The 21,076-nt window shown below is 46.5% G+C and overlaps 1 protein-coding gene across 2 annotated transcripts in view; it reads left to right on the forward strand.

Moving 5' to 3' along the window:
• WISP1 (WNT1 inducible signaling pathway protein 1) overlaps positions 1-20,215 on the forward strand; it is a 50,689-nt gene extending 30,474 nt beyond the window's left edge. The window contains exons 2-5 of one of the 2 annotated variants that reach the window (XM_019552982.1): positions 11,357-11,636; positions 13,829-14,086; positions 17,908-18,101; positions 19,858-20,215. In XM_019552982.1, coding sequence (XP_019408527.1) covers positions 11,357-11,636; positions 13,829-14,086; positions 17,908-18,101; positions 19,858-20,157 — 1,032 coding nt within the window. In that variant the 3' untranslated portion in view covers positions 20,158-20,215. Of the gene's footprint in view, positions 1-11,356; positions 11,637-13,828; positions 14,087-17,907; positions 18,102-19,857 lie in introns of those variants that run through there. The other variant, XM_019552990.1, reaches the window with a different exon arrangement.
• Positions 20,216-21,076: the final 861 nt, after the last annotated feature.

Genomic DNA, 21,076 nt, shown 5'->3' on the forward strand with positions numbered 1-21,076 from the left:
GATCCTATGACCCCAGCTGACTTCCTGCCCTTTGGGCAGGGGGCTGGACTCAATGATCTCCCGAGGTCCCTTCCAGCCCTGATGTCTATGAAATAGTTCTCAGCATCGTCCCAGCTCCTGGTAAAAGCAGGTTTTGGCCAGCTTACACCTGTTGAGTGGATCTTCTTTTCCAACAGCATCTCTCCAGAGCCTGTACCAGGCACAAGTTCCTCTATGTCTTTTTCATACATCGATGTATCTGGTGCCTAGCAGGCATGGAGCATCAGTGCACACATACCTTGGCGTAATATTGAAGTGTAGGCCCTGTTCTGTTATCCCATGATCAAAACAGGGGAGAAGCAACAAGTAAAGTTGTGCCAAATTCTTGGTCAGCTAGTGTGTGACATCCAGTCTGTCCCCTCCAAGAAGTGTGACTCTCCTGAGAGGCTGCTATATGACACCCATCATCCATAATACCTGAGCAGCATGTCATAAAAATGGACTGGTTTTCAACACCTCTGCAATGTAGAGAAATGTTATCCCCGTCTTACAGCTGGGAGGTAGAGGCACAGAGCTTTGGTCAAGGTCATGCAAGAAGGTATTGGCACAACTCAATACCTCAGCCCAGCTCTTCTGCCATAACTGCATGGGCATCTTTTGTCCTTATTGGTTTCCCACTGTCATTTTATGCTATTCCAACATATGTTAATTAAAGTAATTTTATTGGCTTTTACCTATCAAGTTTGGCTCATGGAGTGTCAGCTCACACCAGAATGACTCAAGACAAAACTACTTTACCTCTCTAAAATCAGATGAACAATGTCTACTGTGCAATTTGACAGAAAAAGGTTGTTTTATTGGTCTTTAGAAGACTCGGGTGGCAGATGATATTGTTCAAGGCGAGTGGTTGGTTGCTTGGTGCCTGGATACCTTAGTATCTTTAACTATTTGTGGCTATGCTTTTGGGTCTATGATTTGGCTTTCTGTTCAAAGGCGGGGGGGGGGGGGAAGAGGAGGGGACATGACTTTCCCTGATGCTGTCTCCTTTGGAGGCTGAATAGTTAAATTACACTCAAATTGAGAGAAAGTTCCTTGCCTTGTGCATGGACTCCTAACAAGAAATTTATGCAGCCCATAGCAAAGCACCATGGTGGCAACTTAGGAAGCCCAGGCTGGAGTGAACTGAATAGCAATGGAAGCTAGGGAAAAAGATAAAAATCCTACCCAGGAAACCTTGATGATTTCAGAGCTGTGGAAACAATTGTTTTTTTGTCTAGTTCTCTTCCAAACATGAATAACCAGGGTGGGGAGAGGAGGGCGGTGGCAAGGGAATGACATCCGGTCACACAGGATGCCCATATACAGGGTGCGGATACACGGAGCAGGCTTGATTAATTGTTGGAGCATCTCATGTATCAGCATCCCATGTTTCAAAATGGTGGTGGGAGTATTTTAACTAAAACTCATCTGATGAGCTTTACTTAAAGTGTCTCTGTAGCCATTTTGAAAGGCAGGATGCTGCATACATGTGACAGCGCTGGGAGGGGGAGGGGCATTTTAATTAGAGCGATTGTCCAGGAGCTGCTCTGATTAAAACACATCCCCCCAACCTCCCACTCCTGAGCACATGTATAGATACCCACAGGGGCCCAGATCCTATTCTGCCTCTAAGGTATTTCCCATGTAGCTTTTAGGCATCTAAGTCCCTAAATATGAACCTATTTCCTCCCATTCTGCAGCTGCAAAATTTCTGCAGTTTTAAATTCCTTATGTGTCTCCATTTTGGTTGACTTGAAACTACATATTTCATTGTAAGTCTGAGCATTTTTAAGGGTTTTTAAAAAATCTTTTTGAAAACAATGGACATTTTGAAGTAGGTTTTCCATTTTTTGGTATGAAATCAATATGTTTTGTTTAAAATGTCCAAATGAAATGTATGAATTTTTGGAGGGCTTTCGTTTATGCTTTTGACACAAATGGTTCATTGAAACCAACATGAATTTATGAAATTTTGCCAATGGGCTTTGGGTTTTTTTGACTGAATAGGAGTTTTGGCTAATTTCCCCTTGACCCCCCAGGTCTTGATGATTTATTCCTTATATTTTCTATGCTATTTACCCATCCCTGCTGGAGACTTTCCTCTCTACTTCTCCAGACTGTATTGATTTGCTTCTATCAAAGTCACATTGGTTCATGAACTGTGCAGAACAAATAGTTTACAAGCTTACAAACTGAAGAGCTGCAGGGTTAGACATATAAACATTCGGCCAGTACACAGAAGATGCACATTTAGTGGGGTCTTTTGTGCAGCTGCCAATTTGTGGATGATGCGGCACAACTTTAGGTGATGCTATTTTAAGCAGGCTTTAATTTATTGGCCTTTACAGTGCATTGTTTCTCCTTTTAAATAGACAAGTTAGAAAATATGCCGGAATACTTTTATGGGAAAATGTCAAGGAGGCTATAGCATTTGTGCCAGGATAAGCAACATCTTGGCAAACAGATGAACATATGTAATCCTTACTTTTTAATTGGGTACATTAGGCTAGGGATGAAAACACTAAACATTTGCCTGCGTTCTTCCCACAGATATCTTTTCCAGAGTGCGCTTTTGGAAATTAATTGTGCGTTGCTCTCAAAGCCATATACATATTAATGCATGGCTTGATAAAGCAATTATATTTTTTTCAGACTATTGAAAAAGAAAAGGTTCAATAAAGACCAAGTCTAAATGCTGCTTCTTGGCCTGACAGTGCATAACTAAAACTATTCCAGTTGGCATCTCCAGTCCAGCAGTGCTATAAAGCTGACTCCTGCTGGCTGGGTGACTAGTCTAGAGATTTGGTGTCTGGGATCCATATTTCAGCAGATCCCCAGAGGCTTACATGTCTCCAAGAGCATCAGATCCTTAGCACTATATTTTCCTATTGCCATTACGTATCCTTGCCATTTAGTTCATTTTTCAATGGTCTGTTCTTTCTGACGCACACGAATCCAGTGAGATATCTTGCATTCAGCATTGCCTGTAATTTAATAATAGCCAAGGGGGTAGGTAATAAACTGTAGAGCTGTGCTAACAAGTGTTCAGCATCTGGGGAGTATAGTGAGCCATAATCTGAATATGACTCAACAGTAGGCTCTTTTTGCGAAGAAAAAAAAGAAGCCAATAGCATACAGGCCTGTGTTAATTAAGAGAGTCACTTCCAAGTCAAGGGACAAGATTCTTCTGCTGTTTTCAGAGCTGGTGAGGCCTGTTTTGCCCGCCACACTTCAAGAAAGATGTGGGCATCCTAGAAAGAGTCTGGCAGAGAGGAATAAAAATGACTGGAGGTCTGGGCAACATCAAAGACAGTTTAGAAGGGCTAGCATTACTGAGTCCGGAGAAGAGAAGATTGAGGGGGGTATTAAATAACAGCCTTCAAATACCTGAAGGGCAGTTATAGGGAGGATGGTGATAGACTGCTCTCTGCAGCCACGTAGGATGGGGGAAGGGACACTGGTCTTAAATTGAAGCAAGAGAAATTTAGGCTTGAGATTAGGAAGAATTTTCCTACTATGAGGGTGAAGGCAAGATAGAGTTGCACCTTCTAGACTAATGCAGAGATCATAAGCAATAGCTCACTTCATCAGATGTCATGAAAGGACTTCTAACGAACAGCTGTTAAAATGGAAAGAGTGATTTAAATGCGAAGGACAGAGAGGGAGGGAGGGAAGTGGATGTAAAGGGAAAGGGGACGAAGGAGAGGGGCACTGCTGAGAAAGGAAAAGGTGGGTGGAGAAAAAAAACCAAGAAACACATTGAGGGGCAGGGGGTCATAAAAGAAAAGTGATGTAACGGGGTAAAAATCCATAGTCTCTATTTAGACTATACTTAACCCAGGCCAGCTTGTGGATGATTTCTTGTTCAGCTGCTTTGAGATCAGCAAAGCAATAGCTAGGTTAAGCTTTGGAAAAAGCTTGCTGGAGCGGTTGTAAAATCTCCATCCTGGGCTGAAAATATCTGCATTTGATACCAAATGTCTTGATTAAGATACAGAAAAGTCCTGTTGCTTCTCAATTTTGTAGTTCTTCTTTAAAACTGTGCCAGATTTCCCCGATTCTGTGAAAACAGAAAGATCGGACAGCCTGCAGTCAACAAAGTCCCTCTGACACAACTTTTGGTACTTTTGCAACCTGAACGCTTTTCTCTGTATATCCCTTTACTGTGTGACCTGTGTCATGTTATGACCCTAGGTCTCTGATTCTTGGCACAAATTTCAACGGGCTCTTGGTAGCTGGGTGCAAAGCTGGATGAATACAGAGTGGACTTGAGTCTCTAGGCAAGGAAACATGCTCTTTTGAAGCGACTCTGAATCAGCGATGCCCTTCTGTGCAACTGGTTAGAGCTATTATTAACACTTATGGACATGTCGTTTAGGATACTTTGTACCACTAGTTGGAACCACTTGAACGGGGATGTGTTAGCCAACAGATATGGTACAGATAAGCTGTACAGCGTATGTCCCATGGAGCCCCACCAACATCACAGGGAAGTCTGGGGCGTTTGTCCTCCCATATCTATCAGGCAATCACCAGGCTGGTGATGGGTACAGGCTGGGGATGGGCATGCTAGAAATTTTAGGCATCAGCAGCATATACTAGGACTGCTTGTTGGATGTTACTGCTTTCTCAGGGGGGTTTAATAGTTCTGATTGTCTTGAAACATGCCAAAACCACTCTGGAAACACTGTACCATCAAGTACTGGGACCTGCCAGTATTAACAAGTCAGAGACTGATTCCTCTAGAAGAGCACTGAGTCAGGGCAATGATAGGGAGCTTGCATGGTGATGGAGTCGACTTGAGTCTCTAGGCGAGTAAACATGGTACTTTTGAAGCCACTCTGAATCAGCGATGCCCATCTCATTAGAGCTGTTATTAACACTTATGCACATGTCATTTAGGATGCTTTGCACCACTAGATGGAACCACTTGAATAGGGATGTGTTAGCTAGCAGATAAACCTTGTGAAAAGATGGCCCCTTCTTTGATTTTTCAGATGTTTTTCTGTCTTGAATGGTTGAAACTCCCATGCTTATTTCCTCCACACTTATTTAGAAAAGCAAATTAGGAGGGATAGAGATTAATTTCTAAACCATACCATGGGCCTGGGCATATGTAACCAGTTTTGCACATGAAAGGGCTTGTGGGAACAGGCTCCAAATCATTCCAGTGCATCAAAGCCTGTTTTGGGGATCTCAAACTCCTTTGTAGGAGTCACTTGTTAACCACTGACACGGTTCATCGACCATCACAAGGGAAGAGCAGTCAGCAGCTGTCTGCTGCTTGTGATTTCCCTGCGTGTTCCCAGTCACAGGGCTTCCCTCTATTGACTACAGCAAATGGTTATACAGAAAATGTGGGCGATGTAATATATTTTTACCTTGTCAAGGAGTCAGTACCACACACAGAGCCAGCTCTCTGCAGACCAGAAGCAAGTGCGGCATGGAGCACAGTTTGGGAATCCTAGCCCTAGTCATTACTCAGTTGCCAGCTCCCTCTGATAGCACACACCTAGCGACAGAGCAATGCACTGTATCTTCCAGAGCACAACAGTAAGCTGGGGTGGGGAGGCATTACTATTTGCCTCCCAGGGAGTGAAAGTGGAGCAGACCTGCTGCTGTAGTTTGAACAGGGCGCTGCCAGCCAGCTCTCCCTTGCCATGCGTGCAGCTTTGCCAGTGATCTGGTAACTAGAAACCAGTCATTAGCCTTCCTGTGCTTGAGTTTTTCCATCTGTAAAATGGAGACAAAGACCATTTTGACAAAGACTATGAACCAAACTTGATAGGTAAAAGCAAATAAAGTTACTTTAATTAACCTATGTTGCAACAGCATAAAAGGACAGTGGGAAACGAATGAGGACAAAAGATGCCCATGCAGTTATGGCAGAAGAGCTGGGCTGAGCTCTTGAGTTGTGCCAATACCTTCTTGCATGACCTTGACTGAATTGCTCTCTTCTTCCCGGCTGTGTTACAGGGCTGGATTAAAGGCATCTGTACAGGTGCTACACAGAGAGGATGAGATACTTGGAGCTGCCCAATTTGAAACTAACTTAAGATTTGACTTATTACGTGTATTCATGTTTTTTATTTACAGAGCCCTTCCTTGTTAATATGACTGACAGTTTATATCACTCCCATCTCCCACATATCCCAGGGTTTGGGTTAAGCCAGGGTGTCAGAGATGTGGCCTGCAGACCAGATCTAGCCTACTGAGCCCTATCATCTAGCCCAGGGGCGGGCAATTATTGTGGGCAGGGGGGCCCCTGACTAAGTTTTGGCAAGCCATCAAGGGCCACATGACAGGCAGCCAAGGGCAGATAAATATTAATTTTCTAAATTTTTTTAGGGGCCCCCACGGGCCAGATAGAAGGGCCTGGCGGGCTGCATCTAGCCCAAGGGCTGCATTTTGCCCACCCCAATGTAGCCTGTGGACCTGCATGCCACACGCAATGTGTGCCAAAATGGCCCCGTGTGCTGGACTGGTCTGGATCCGACCTGCGCTGCACACAGCGCACAGCGCATGTGCTACATGTGGTCTGTGGGGCCAATCCGGGCTACTCACTGCATGCATGCCATGCACAGGGCCAGTCTGCAGGTCTGATCTGGCCTGTGGACTGGCCCCATGCTCCTTATCTTGCCCCCGGAGCTAGATGAATTTGATACCCCTGGGGTAAGCCCACCTCTAAGACACACTCGAGGACAGACCAAAGCTTTCGGAGCAAGATCCTACCAGGACAATGCAGCTAATAAAGTGGCTTTAAAAACCACTAACAACTGAGAACTATTGAGTTCTAATGCAATAACCTGCGTGCAATGAGGTGAGACCAGACCCCTGGACCCAGCTGGTCCCAGTCAAGAAAGCAGGGCAAGGCATTCCTGGCACAAGCCCAGAGCAGCGCACTGGTCCAGCTGGGCTGAGCGAGGCAATCAGCAACCAACCCCCGAGCCGCAGGCAGTAGGCGCCACCTGCTCCACCCTTTCAAAGGCAGGCCCAGCCCGCAGGCTCCCTGTCCACGCAAAGGTGACAGCTCTTGTTCCTGATCTCTTTGCTTCCTGGCTGCTTCTCTGGCTCCAATTCTGATATGACCCTTGCCGATCCCTGATCCTGCTTCTCAGCTCTTGCTTCTTGTTCGACCTTCAGCTTTGGCTTTTGGTTTGTGATTCTAGTTTACCCAGTCTCTGTCTACAGCTTTGCTCCTGGCTGCTTTGACTTTGGCTATGGCTCCCAAATCTGGTGCTAATGCCAGGCCCCTCTATACTCCCAGCTGCCTGGGGAACCAGTCAGAGCTGCATCCATGCTTTGGGTGTCTAGCAGGACCAGCTACATCCCGGTTTCCAGACACTGGGACTTGGATAACCAAAAACACTGAAGCTGGGAGGTGCCTCTCTATCCTGTATGCAAATACACTAGCATTTCTGCTTTAGGTTTGAAAGCCAAGCTATTCTGCAGTTTCAGTACCATCACGTGGACTTGCAGAGTTTCAAAAATAAAACAGACTTACAATAACAGTGCTTCCTAGGGAACTGGTAAAAAACATTGCCAGCATGTAAGAAACACCCCTGAACCATTGCCCTCTGCCTGATGTCTGTGAGATTTGCACAAAAATACAGGGCTGTTATTAATACTGAGGTTATGAGCAAGACTATCACTTGTTATTTTCTCTTTTTCCCCCTCGTAGCAATGCAAACACGGAAAATAGTTGGCTTTTGTTTGGTGGAGATATATTACCCTTCACAAGTGCAAACGGCAGATCCTTTTGGAGCCTGCCAAATACAACTCCTGAGTGACCAAGACAGAATTACCAGGCTCAAAGGCCTTGTTTTACCAGGCAAGAAAGGCCTTGTTTTCAGCGCAGGAACACAGGCCGGCAATCCGGAAGACAGAGGATTAGACCTCACAAATAATTTGCAATTATTTTTTATTCTGCATCCAGGTTGACAAATTCCCAGGCTAAGACATTTGGGAGTAATCATACAAGGTTAATTATTGAAACTTGGCGGGGGGGAGGGGATGATTCCAAAGCAGAAATTGCTTCTTGCCCTTCAAAAGTATTCTTGACCGAGACTCGGCACTTGGAGAGTTTGTAGTAAGCCTACATCTCTGTCTTTGCATCTCTCTGCAACACAATCCTTTGAACAGGGGATGTACTGGCACTCGAACAACATAATTCCTGAAACCCCATGTAGCCAATAATGCTGTGGTTTATTTTATTTTTTTTGTTTAAATCAAAATATGGTAACACAGCTGAGGGATGTCTGGCAGGACGTGTGAAGGGGTGTCTTTTCTTCTGCAAAGGGGAGGGCAGGGTGCCAATGTCCCAAATAGCACAGCAGACAGCTCCACTCCAAACCATAGTTCCCTCTGTCTTTCCTCCCACTGAGCCACCAGACCGGTGGGCTAGGACTCAGCCCACTTAGCTTTGTTTGTCACATCCCTCCCTCTTTTAAAAACTGAACAACCAGTGGTTCAGGGAAGCTGGTGACAGAGAAGAACCAGGATCTCAAAGCCAGAGGCTTGCCCCTTGTGAAGCCATGTCAAGGCTGACTTAAGAGGATCCTTTAGGAGAAGGAGTCTAAATAAGGCTCCTTCTTGATAAGTCCCTAGGCAGAGTTTCCCCCAAAAGTGCTGTGCTCTGTGACAGTAGGTGTGCAGCAAACCATAAATATTGACTTCTATGAACCAGAATCAAGTGCTGAGGGAGGCTGTGATTCCCCCCCCGCCCTTTTGCAACATATTGATCTTGTTCTGTACTGCATATCTACAGAGGACGAGAGCTTTTTCAGCCAACCAGCTCACTCGTTCCTGTCCAGCTCAGCAATAACTTGGCAACAGTCATTGCAAATCCATTTGCTTTATAGAGCTATGCTGCGATAATGGACTCATTAAATAGCTGCATAACTGGGTTTTGTAGCTAGAGTCGGTCATTAAAATACTTCTAACGATGAACAGTCATGCAAAGAGATTGATCTCATTTGAAGGAACTTTCTCTCACTAGACAACAGCTTGCCGCACATAACAAAATAATGGGGTTGAAATGAATGATATTAAAAATAAAGGGTTTGCTTTATTTTGTTTGTGCTTAGGGGCCTTGCAGTGGCCTTAAACTGGGAATAAATTATATTTTGTATGGGTTTAAATATAGCGTAAGGCTGGCCTGAAAGGGGCCTTAGGAGAAATGGGAATTGTAGCAAATATTGCAAATACTGATAATGGTTAGTGGTAAGTTTAACTGTCTGGAGCTGTCTGTTAAGGTAGTTAAATATAAATTCATATGTTTCTGCAATAGGTTTACAAGACTGTTAATAAATCCTGAGACACATAGCAAGCAACCCTTCCAAAACAATGAAAGGCTTGGTCAACGATTGGCTGAAATAGCATAGGGTGGTCCACATGAAGTAATGCCATGTGAGGGAAGTTTTGGTTTGACTCCAACAGAAAAGACCCGAGTAAAGAGGTGTTAGGCTGGGGGAGAGTCTTTCTTGAGAGGTTGTTGGAGGTCCAGTCTCTGAAGACTGTTTGGGCAGGGATTATGCTAGACAAGTACGGGCCCAAGTTCTCTTGTGCCTGCACCGTGCATGTGGAGCGGCACGAGTGGCTGAGCTTAGATGCCACTGGGCACCCCAGAGCCATTGCATCTGTCCATCTCTGGTAGAAGTTTGCTCAAAGTTGCAGCCGGTGGCAGTGAAACAGAAGAGACCCAGGCAGGCAGACACCAATAAGCTGCTTGTGATGGCAACCTGCTACAGCCAGCAAGCCCCGGAGCTGTGCCAAGTGACAAAGCATAGCCCAAAGGTACAGACTTCCTTATCCAGTGGGATTGCTGGAATATGGAAACGTTAGGCAAAGATGCCAATAGTTCAATACATCCATCCTGTGACAGTTCAGCTGTAAACTACTACAGACTGTGTGGCAGAACTGGTCCTCTGTAGAGAAGAAAGCTCAAGGAGATCATTGTGATTAAAGGTTTCCAGTGACAGTGAATATCAGATGCAGCCTACTTGTCATAAAATGGCCATAAAAGAGTGGGCCAGGATGGACCATAGGTGATCACTCTTTCAAAGTTTAATTTTACAGCACGAACCTTTTGTTGTGAACTCTTTGCGGATTCGGCCTTAGGTATCAGGGCAGTGATCGTCCACCTTTTAACAGATTAGATTGAATACATTTAGTGATTGGAAGCCCTGCCTTGTATTTAAACGATCACGTCACATCGCAGCTTGGTGCCACATGAATGCATTGTTGTAATGAGACAGTACGATGTACTCATTGGAGCAGCCTTAAGCTGTTTTATTCACCTCTTCTCTGCCATCGTTTCTTTCCTATGCGAGAAAGCTGATGTGTCCAACCTCAGGCTGGCTGTTAGAAGGGTTAAATATTCATTTTCACCCATCAGACTTGCAGATCTCACAGGAACCATTTGCAGGGTACTGAAATATGTGCCAAGAGGCTGAGGTAGCAGATCCCTGCTTTCTTGTCCCCACAGCAAATTCTGGACCTTAAGTCAAAAGAGTGAGACAGAGCGAGCAAGGCAGTATTGCAAGAGCTGTTTACCGTGGGAATATTAAGAACTTGTCACCAATGGACATACAGTTGTGATAGCCACATCATTTTGCTCTAGCTCCCAAGAGGTCATGTTTGCTGTGTAGATTGTGTTTTTGATATGGAAAAGGGTAGATACATCTCAATCACATTTTGCTGAGAGTAAGTATGCATCGTTGAGGTTAACCAACACCAAAGTACCATGGAAGTGAAACCAAGCTGCTAGGATCTGGGAACCTGGGGCCTGGCCGGCGGGGGGAGGTGGGGGGCTGAGAAACTTTCACTAGGGAGGGGTGAGCCAGCTTGATAAAATAGGAGCTAGCAGTCTGGATACCTGCTGCTGCTGATAAACGCAGCTCTTTCCCTATCGCTTTCTGGTCTGATCAGAGTTGCAGCTGAATGTGTTGCGATACTAGAAGAGGCAATTTTTGCGTGCCCTGCTCAGCATAGCAGGCTCCGGAGTTTCAGACCATGTGGATCGGGTGGGGATTTCTGGCCTGGATGGTTGTTTCATACTTCCCTAGCTACTAAATGGGGAATGAGTCCAGCTGGAGAGAGGACATGTCCCAGGCTGGCAATTGGGTTCTGGAGGCTGACCCCAATTGCTGTCCTTTCCCCCCTGGCTGGGGCGGGAGGTTGTGCCACCAAAGGGACGTGGTACTCTTCGAATGGGCGACGGTGCTTTGGAGTTAGCCTTCTGTTCCCATCGTGAAGGGGTTGGTTCCTGGCCAGTCAGTGCAGATTTCAAAGCGTTTCCTGAAGGCACGGCAAACCTTGTTCCTCTGTTTGCTTGCAGGCCGTTTCCCAGCCCTCCACCACCATGCCCCCCACCACCTCCACCGTGACAGAGGCTTACACGCGGACTCAGTATTGCAAGTGGCCGTGTGAGTGCCCAAAGTTGCCACCTCGCTGTCCCAGGGGGGTTAGCCTGGTCACAGATGGCTGCGAATGCTGCAAGGTGTGTGCCAAGCAGGTTGGGGAGAACTGCACCGAGGCCGACACCTGCGACTTCCACAGGGGCTTGTACTGTGACTACAGTGGAGACAGACCTAGGTACGAAATAGGAGTGTGTGCACGTAAGTGATGTACATATACTTTTTACTTTGCTTTCCAGCACTGGCACCTCCCATTGGTCTAAACGGAGACTGATTTACTCAGATCATTAGCTGTGAGGCAGCCAGCCCCCAGCAGACCTCTCTGCTGGTTCAGCCAGCGGGGAAGTGGCTTGGAGAGTTCTTGCTCCATGAGCTGGTGGTTGCAAAGGGCAAGAAGGAAACAGCAACCTGAAGGCGTAATCCTGCCCTTGGATTTGCGAGTGCCTGGACAGCAGCTGCTGCTCTGGTGACTGGCTGGTGGGAGGAGGATGCAGGAAGAGCATCGCTAGGCAGCAGGTCCACAAAGCGGGTGCCAAAGGCTTTAAGCGCCTGCTTGCAAACCTGCGCTGTGAGTGGGACTCTGCTTATCCCCAGCAGCGTGGTCCCAAGGAGCGACCGGGCAGGAGAAAGGAGTGAGCTTGTGGCCCCCTCCTGCCTCGTGCGGGGGATGGTTTTGCTCTTGTGTGGGACCCCCAGGCTGGCCCTGCAGGGGCAAAAGGGGTTGGGGAATCTCCCGACCAAAGAAGCTGGGGCACAGCTGGTTCTTGGGAGGCCTTCGCGGTCCCCTCACTCCTCGCTCCCCTTTTTGGGAGGTCTCATCCCACACTCTTGAGTCCCAACCCTGGAGAGGGCCGAGGACTCAGAGGACTGAGTGCGCTTGGGGCCAAATCCTGCTTCATCTATTCAGTGACCGCGGTGTGGCTCCTGGCAAAGTCCTTATGTGCACAGCCAGAATCAGGGAGACGTTCTTCTTTGCCTGCGTAAAGGCACGCTGATACTTCCAATGCACAGCACTTGGACACCACCAGAGACCCATCCTGAGTTCTGCAGGAGGGACGTGAGCCTCCAGTCATTCAGAGGGGACTTCTAACCTGTGTTCAGATGCCTCTGTCTGCTCTGAATCCCTTTTGCTCCTGGCTGCAGAAGTCACACCCATCTTAGGGCTGCAAACCTGAGCAGGCAGGCAGCAGATAGCAGCAACAGCAGCAGGATCTTGATCTTCTGTAAAATGCCTAATGGTTATAGCACTTGCCCAGGACATTGAGCAGCTGGGTTCGCCTTCCCAGAGTCAGGGCATTTGAACTCATGCCACCTAAATCCCAGGAGAGTGCCCTAACCTGCAAGCTGTGGAGTAGACATGACAGGGGCCGGACTCCTACCTGCCTCGGGCACTTAAAACAAGCGCCTGGCTGCTGTGCCCCCCGTACAGTCGAAAAGGGAGGTGCGCCCGGTTTGGATCCGTCCCTGGAGACGCCTGCCCAGTGTGACAAAACCAAAGACAAGGCACAAGGTCAGAATTGCAGATGGGCACTGGCCATGGAAATGTAATTCTCTGTTTGGAGTGCAAGCTGCTCCAATTATCAGAAGGAAGGCCATTCAATTTGGGAGGTTTGTTCAATTCATTAGAAAGAGAAGAGGCTTTTCCAGTGTTAGAAGCCAAAGTTTCCGCTGATTGCCCAGCTACAGCGGGCTCTGACTCAGCCCTGTCTTTAACCAACAGGGAAACCCAACAGTAGCAATGTGAGCACGCTGCCTCTCTGTGACGGGCTATGAAACTGCAGCCTTCACGTTGCAGGCTTACTGCTGCATCCGAGCCAGTTTTGCAAAATGGGAAAGCTGCTCTGAAGTGAAGTACAAAGCATTTTCTTTTAGTCTCTACATCCAAGTGTTCCCTGCTTGTGTGGGGATGAACCTGGTCAACCGTTTAGTGTTAAAAAATACATAATAATCAAACTGTTGCACTTTGCTGGCAAGGTTGCATCATCATGTGACCCCCAAAAGATATGATATGTCATGTTAAGTACTGTTCCTCCTCACAGTTCAGGACACTGTGTGAGAAAGAGAAGTATAAAAATGTTAAAAATATTTAAAATCCCATTTCAAAACACGGAATGTTATTGGGAACCTAAATACTTGACAATTTCTGCTTTCATTTTTTTAAAATTCACAGTGGAAACAGGATCTGTTAAGGACCGAATTTCCTGCAAAACTCTGAGTTTCACTGGGCTCTGAGCATAAGGCCTCAAATTCTCCCTATCTGCGTTGATCGTGTGATGCTGGCACCTTTAAATGCTGGTCCAGTCAGGCTGGAGAATGCCCCCTTAGAGAAATTGGTTACTTGTAACTGTTTGCTATTTTAATCACCTTCTATCTCTTTCTCATCTTCGTCATAGAAATTGCAGGGGTGGGTTGTGTCCTCAATGGCATCAGGTACAGGAACGGAGATTCCTTCCAGCCCAACTGCAAGTACAACTGCACGTGCATTAATGGGGCCGTGGGCTGCATCCCGCTGTGCGTAAATTCGCGCCCCCCGCTCGTCTGGTGCCCGAACCCAAAGCAGATTAAGATGGCAGGCAAGTGCTGTGGGCAGTGGATCTGCGACGACTCCAGGAGGATCAGGAAGACGTCTCCGCGACACATCTCCTCCGCAGGTATAGTGCCTACAGAGCAAGCATTGACTTGGCTAGAGCTGGGAATTGAACCCAGGGACCTTAAAACCTGAATCGTGAGTCTCTACTCTGTGCACCCAAGAAGCTGGTAGCCTACCTGGCTGCTGTAGCAGACTCCTACTCAGTGTGGCTCAGCCACAGAGACGTCTCAGTGGGCATTATACAGCAGTGTCCATCATAGATGCATTCGAGCCCATCTGCAGAGATGCTGGACAGCTTTATCCAAAGCTCGTAGGTGCTGCTGACACTTTCGTCAGTCAGAGCTGGGTGGGCAAAGGCCTCTCTAAAAGGGGGAACTTTGCTTTTGTCCCATTAACTTTGCTTTTGTCCCCTTCTGGGCTGGGCATCCAAAGTAGAGAGGGTCCCAAATTGAAGCCAGGCAGCCTTGAATTTTGAGATAACCTGGACTGGGATTGAGGCTTTCTGGCTGGCTTCTATCGCCCTGAATCTGAGCAGCCTGAAAGTTGGAGACAGGCTGGAGCTGACCTTTGCCATCCTGAGCCCACTTCTAGTTCCAAGAGCATGTCAGACCACTCTTGTGTCACTGCATACTCCAACATCACCATTTCTGTGAGAGCTGCTCTATGTAGCGTCGGGAGTATTTCAACGTAAAGGTGGAGTTCAGGTACATTGTATCATCCCTGTTTACTTGAGAGCATGGACAGTACAATCCCCCCTTAAGTACGTACTTATATGCCCCCCCCACAACCCTCCCTGTACAACATGTATGTTTTAAAGTGCATGCATGCTCATGCAAGCTCAGTGAGGAGGGGAAATTGTATTATCCTGATTGTACAGCAAGGGACTGAGGCCAGAGCAGTGATTCACTCAGTGTTGTTGGATGTCAGTGGTGGGGGAGGCGCTTGAATTTAGTGTTCCCAGGCCTTGGTGACCTGATCCCTGGACTGTCCTTCATCATCGTCAAGCAGTCCAAAGCACAGGTGAGGCCCTGCACTCAGGTTCAAGCAATTGGTGTTCAGTTCCTGACTGCAGGACCTTGTATAACTCTGGGCAAGTCCTGTAGACTCAGATCCTCCAAGAAACCTAGATGTCTAAACTTACTTTGGCTTCCTTGGAGGAGCTTGGCCTTAATCTCTGCGGCCCAGTTCTCCACCTGTAAAATAGAGGCAATAATACTTCCTTTGGCTGTCTTGTCTATCTAGAATAGACATTCCTCAGGGTAGGGACCATCCCTTCGTATCTGTTTGTGGGAGCCTGCACTACAATGTGTGGATGCATTACAAGTTGAGACCAGCCTGGTTCTGAGTGGCTCCTAGTGGGCTATTCACCACCATGCCCGGTGCACCGGCAGTGCTCCCATCTCTTTTGCTTTTTATTTCCTGTGTGACACAGGGCTTTTTTGAATAAGGTCCTCTCCAGCTGTGGTATGCAAGAGGAACCAGAATAGGTGCTCCTGTGTGTCTTTTGGACAAATGGTTGTCTGCCAGGTCAGGGAACGGGCCTGATGGGCTGCAGGCCCCTTCCAATTCAGTATGCCAATGTGTCCTCCCCTGCCTGAAATGCTCTAACTGCGTACCAGATCCCTTAGCCATGAACCTCTCAGTCATAGACTATCAATCATAAATCAGCGGAAAAATTAAACTTCACAGAAAAACAGGGCTAGAAGGGCCCTCAGAAGGCCATCTAAGTCAACTCCTGTTTAAAGCAGAATCAGTGGTGTCTAAACCATCTCCAGTGGTTCCAGTTTCATCTCTGTCCTGCACTGGCAGCTTCAATTATGCATGTATGTTTGCATCTGGGATCCAGAAACAAGGAAGGGGATCTACTGTGCTAGGTGATATATAGACAGTCCCTGCCTCACAGAGACCATGAATTAGGTATCAGGAAGGACACTGTGAAGAGATGAGGAGGAGACAAAGCTTGAGTTTAGTAGAAAAGCAGAGTCAAGCAGAAGGTGGACCTCTTCTCAGGCTTTGGGAGTATATTAACAACCTTTGCAGCAGCAGGACTTTGGCTGCTGTGACCCCCCCTGCTTTACCGGTGGCAGATTAGGGTGTTATGTCATCTGTTGTGTCAGGGTTGATGGTGTAGATTTGCTAAGAGGTTAGAAAAGGGATTTGTATAGGATGGTCTGGATAAGGATGATCCTGACTCAGGCAGGGGTTCAACTAGATGACTTCTCATGGTCCCTTCCAGCTCTACTTCTCTATAACTCTAGAATCAGAGCATCAGAAAATTAGGGTTGGAAGGGAACTCAGAAGGTCATCTACTCCAACCCTCTGCTCAACGCAGGGCCATCCCCATCTATCATCATATCCATCCCCATCCCCATCTATATCATCCCAGCCAACGTTTTGTCTAACTGGGTCTTAAAAACCTCCAAGGATGGGGAGTCCACAACCTCTCTGGGTAACCTGTTCCAGTGTTTTATCCAATCTAAACTTCCCTTGTCATCTGCCCCCTGGAGAACGGTCCAGCTCCATCCTCTTTTGAATCCCCCCCTTCAGGTAGTAGAAGGCTGCTATTCAATCCCTCGTCCATCTTCTCTTCTGCAGACTAAATAAACCCAGTTCCCTCCACGTTTCCTCATAAGCCATGTCCCCCAGCCCCCGAACCATTTTTGTTGCCCTCTGCTGGACTGTCTCCAATTTGTCCACATCCTTTCTGTAGTGGGGGGCCCAAAACTGGACACAGTACTCCAGATTTGGTTTCACCAGTGCAGAATAAAGCAGAATAATTACTTCCCTTGATATGGTGGCAACGCCCCTACTAATGCAGCCCAGGATGCTGTTAGCCTTCTTCACAGCAAAGGCACACTGCTGGCTCATATTCAGCTTATTGTCCACTGTAACCCTCAGGTCCTTTTCTGCGGAGCTGCTGCCCAGCCAGTCAGTCTCTGGACTGTAGCAGTGCATGAGATTGTTTTGTCCTAAGTGCAGGACTTTGCACTTGTCCTTGTTGAACCTCATGAACTTTTTTTTGGCCCAATCCTCCAATTTGTCTAGGTCACTCTGAACCCTAGCCCTAACCTCCAGTGTATCTACTACTCCCAGCTTGGTGTCATCCACAGACTTGCTAAGGATGCAACCCATCCCATCTTCCAGATCATTAAAGAAGATATTGAACAAAACTGGCCCCAGGACCGACCTCTGGGGTGCTCCACTTGATACTGACTGCCAGCTAGACGTTGAGCCATTGATTACTACTCACTGAGCCCAACAACCCAGCCAGCTTTCTATCTACCTTGCAGTCCATTCATCCAACCATACTTCCTCAGCTTGCTTGCAAGAATGCTGTGGGAGTTGGTATCAAAAGCCTTGGTAAAGTCAAGGTATAGTATATCTACTGCTTTCCCTATATCCATGGAGCCAGTCATCTCACCATAGAAGGCAATGAGGTAGGTCAGGCATGACTTGCCCTTGGTGAATCCATGCTGACTGTTCCTGATCACCTTCTTCTCCTCCAAGTGCTTAGAAATTGATTCTTTGTGGACCTGCTCCATGATTTTTCTGGGGAATGAGATGAGGCTGACTGGCCTGTAGTTTCCTGGATCCTCCTCCTTCCTTTTTTTAAAAATGGGCACTATATTTGTCCTTTTCCAGTAGTCTGGGACCTCCCCCTTTTGCCACGAGTTTTCTAAGATAATGGCCAATGGCTCTGCAGTCACATCAGCCAATTTCCTCAGCACCTTTGGATGCATTGCATCCAGCCCCATGGCCTCTATGTCCCTTCAATGTAATTATTCATTGGTTTATTGGCCTAACTATAGAGAGAGAGACCTAGAAGGGACAAGTGTGTGGAAACCTGTCTCAATGAGTAATGCATGTTAATCTGTTCCATAGCTTATGGGGGAGAGAATGAATCCTGGCAGAAGAACTGCATTGTTCACACCTCGTCCTGGAGCCCCTGCTCAAAGACCTGCGGGCTGGGGATAGCAACAAGAATTTCCAATGATAACCCACAGTGCCAGCTCATGAAAGAAAGTCGCCTCTGCAACTTGCGGCCGTGTGAAGCTGATATAACCAAACACATTAAGGTAGGACCACGTCCCAGCTTCTCTTCCAGGTCACTGATTGGCCAAAAACATGCTGTGAATGTGCCCCGGGACAGCTGCCCTTTGGAAAGTGTGATGGTGACCTTTTGCAAATAAAAGTGATGGGAATGCCATGATTAGCAAATGCATCCTTTGACTTAAATGCATTCTGGCTGGGGGGGGATAGGTCAGCATGTCTCCACATACCACCAGCAACTCTATTCATATCCTGGATATGAACAACTCCCATTGTGGGAGGATTGCTTAAAGCCACCCAGGAGGCGCTGCAAGTGACAGCAGCGTAGGCACCTATGCCAATCACGAGTTCAGATTTGCCCATTACTCAGCTGACAAAAGCCCGATGGGAAGCTGCGAGGCATCTTTCTATGTAGCTATAACTGTGGAAACCTTCTGCCTGCAACCAGGGGAGGGATGGGGGAAGTGCATTTCCAGGTGCATAAATCCATATCACCTTCCAAATGAGGGCTGTGGAAAGTAGTCTATGACTGATGACATTCAAAGTCCTGAAAATTAAAGGGAGAGGAGGGGTAGGGTGGTGGTTGTGGGGGGGAGGCGGGTTGCATTTGCTTTGATTTGTGCGAATGAGGTCAATCTTTTGACAAAAGTGAACTCTGAATATTTTTTCCTGGTCAGCTTTCTTTTGAAAAGTTTCTGCCTTTCCTCCCTGAAGAATCAGTTTGATTCTCAAATCCACAATGCGACATGGTAAATGGTCAATGCCCTTAAGCTAAATTTGTCATTTGGTGAATAATTTCAGAATGGCAAGATTTGGGGGTCTTACATTGGCTCAAAACAAAAATGAGCTTGTGTTTTACTGAGAAACATGGCCAAAGCCGTGCAATCTTTCTGCTGATACCTGTCCTCGTAGGTTCAAATTAAGCTGTAAGTAACATTTAAGTGGCACATACACATTTGTTTTGGGCCTTCAAGCCTGGCTGAAATGTGGCGTAACAATGCTAACCTAATAAAACAGATGAGGACTGCTAATTGCAGCTGGGTGAAGGTTTTCCATTGTGCTTTTATCAGAAATTGAACGTGTCATGGAAAAACAATTTTTTAATATTTTTTCCTACAATTTTTGATAGGGAAGTGTTATTAAGTGAAACTTTTTTTTTTTTTTTTTTAGATTTGACATTGAGTTTAGTTTTAAAAATTTAGAACACATGGTTTGTTCCTCCAAAATGAATTATGTCCACAGGTTGGTTGGATTTTTTTTCAACTGATCTTTTCCTGCTCCAACTCTTCAACCAACCTGATCACCTTGGAAAAAAAGAAGATTAAATGGCAAAGGGAAAAAGAAAAGTCTGCCACTTGATGACTTTGCCAAAGTTGGGGAAGTTTTGCAAAGTTGAACTTGGAAATTAAACAGACTGAGGGGGAAAAAAGAGAAAAATACTAAACCTGGATATTATTTATTCATGTTGTTGCACTCAGTGATAGAAAAGGAGAATGGGAGGGAATGACATTTCAAAACTAAAAAAGAATTGGAAATATATTCTATAAAAATAAATGCAAACGAATCCCATTTTGAATCCGAAGAAATGGAAGCGAGTCAGAAATGTCATTGTTTTTCACCATTTACATTTACATTTCTGACCGGATTTACTGCTAACATAAAGGAAGTGCTAGCTGCATGGAAGAAGGTAGCCAAGGCAGATAGAAAAAGACAATTCAATTAAGATTCACGACCAAAGAAATTAATCTTTATCTCTCTTTCTGCCCTCCCGCCCTGATCTAGCCTGGGAAGAAATGCTTGGCTGTCTATAGAGCTGATGAGCCGATGAACTACACCATTTCAGGCTGCGTGAGCACAAAAACATACAGACCAAAATACTGTGGGGTCTGCACAGACGACAGGTGTTGCACACCCTACAAGTCAAAGACCATTGAAGTGAGTTTTGAGTGCCCGGGCGGAACTGGGTTTTCCTGGAAAATCATGTGGATCAACGCTTGTTTTTGCAACCTGAACTGCAAGAACCCCAATGACATCTTTGCTGATTTGGCACATTACCATGATTACTCCGAGATTGCTAATTAAATTGGCTGAATGCTGGAATGGCCCATTGCTCTGATTTTACAGAGGTTTTAAAATAAAAGAAAAAAGAAAATCTTTCATTTGGTGCTAATGTAACATTTTGTTTTTCCAAGTGGGAAGGGAAAATCCACTTTGCTCAGCACATAATTATTATTATGATTTTGTAGAGATTTTAGATGTGCAGAGTAGCAGCCTTCCCTCTGTTAACAATGGCCAGAGCCCCCTTTCATTAATAGCACGCCAAGTAATCAAACTTAACCGTCTTTCTCAGAGCCCATGACTTGTACAACACAAGTGTTGATCTGCTGTGGATGGCAACAATATTAAAAGCTCAGTAAAGAAACTAATTCCCGAAGGGTACATCTACACTAGAGAAGTAAGTATGTGGGTTTACTACAATAGTACAGCTTAACCAGTGGGCTATGCTCGGGGATTTTCACCGTCCTGTCAAGGAAACCTGCTCCAAGGTGCAAAATGGGTAACACCACTTTGGCTCAGATTTTGGCCGACCTCAAGCCAAAGCCGATATAATTGAGATTGCCCCAAAGAACATCACGTCAGGGAGCGGGGGCAAGAGGCTTCACTCTCTGCCTTCCCGCTACCCAAATAACAGCAGGAGGCAAAGATGCAAAATCCTGGCATTCGGGGAGTACAAGGCCCTCACGGTGCTGAGGCTGCAGCTGTCTGCGACCTCGCTGAAGGGTCTGAAGGCCATGCCTGATTTACCCCAAATGATCTCTTGTAAACCTGCATGAGGAAGCACGGGCCCACTGAAACTCTGTAACACCGGCATAAAAATTCAGTAAGAGAAAGGGGCCTGAAGACGGACATCAAGCCGTGGATCTAAGTGGGAGGCAAGGAATACCTGGGGTTCCCTCTCTCACTGCCCCTGTACTCAGTGACCTGGATCTTGACTGCCCCG

This window comes from Crocodylus porosus, unplaced genomic scaffold (genome assembly GCF_001723895.1).
Source record: "Crocodylus porosus isolate Cpor-Errol unplaced genomic scaffold, CroPor_comp1, whole genome shotgun sequence".
NCBI lineage: Eukaryota > Metazoa > Chordata > Crocodylia > Crocodylidae > Crocodylus > Crocodylus porosus.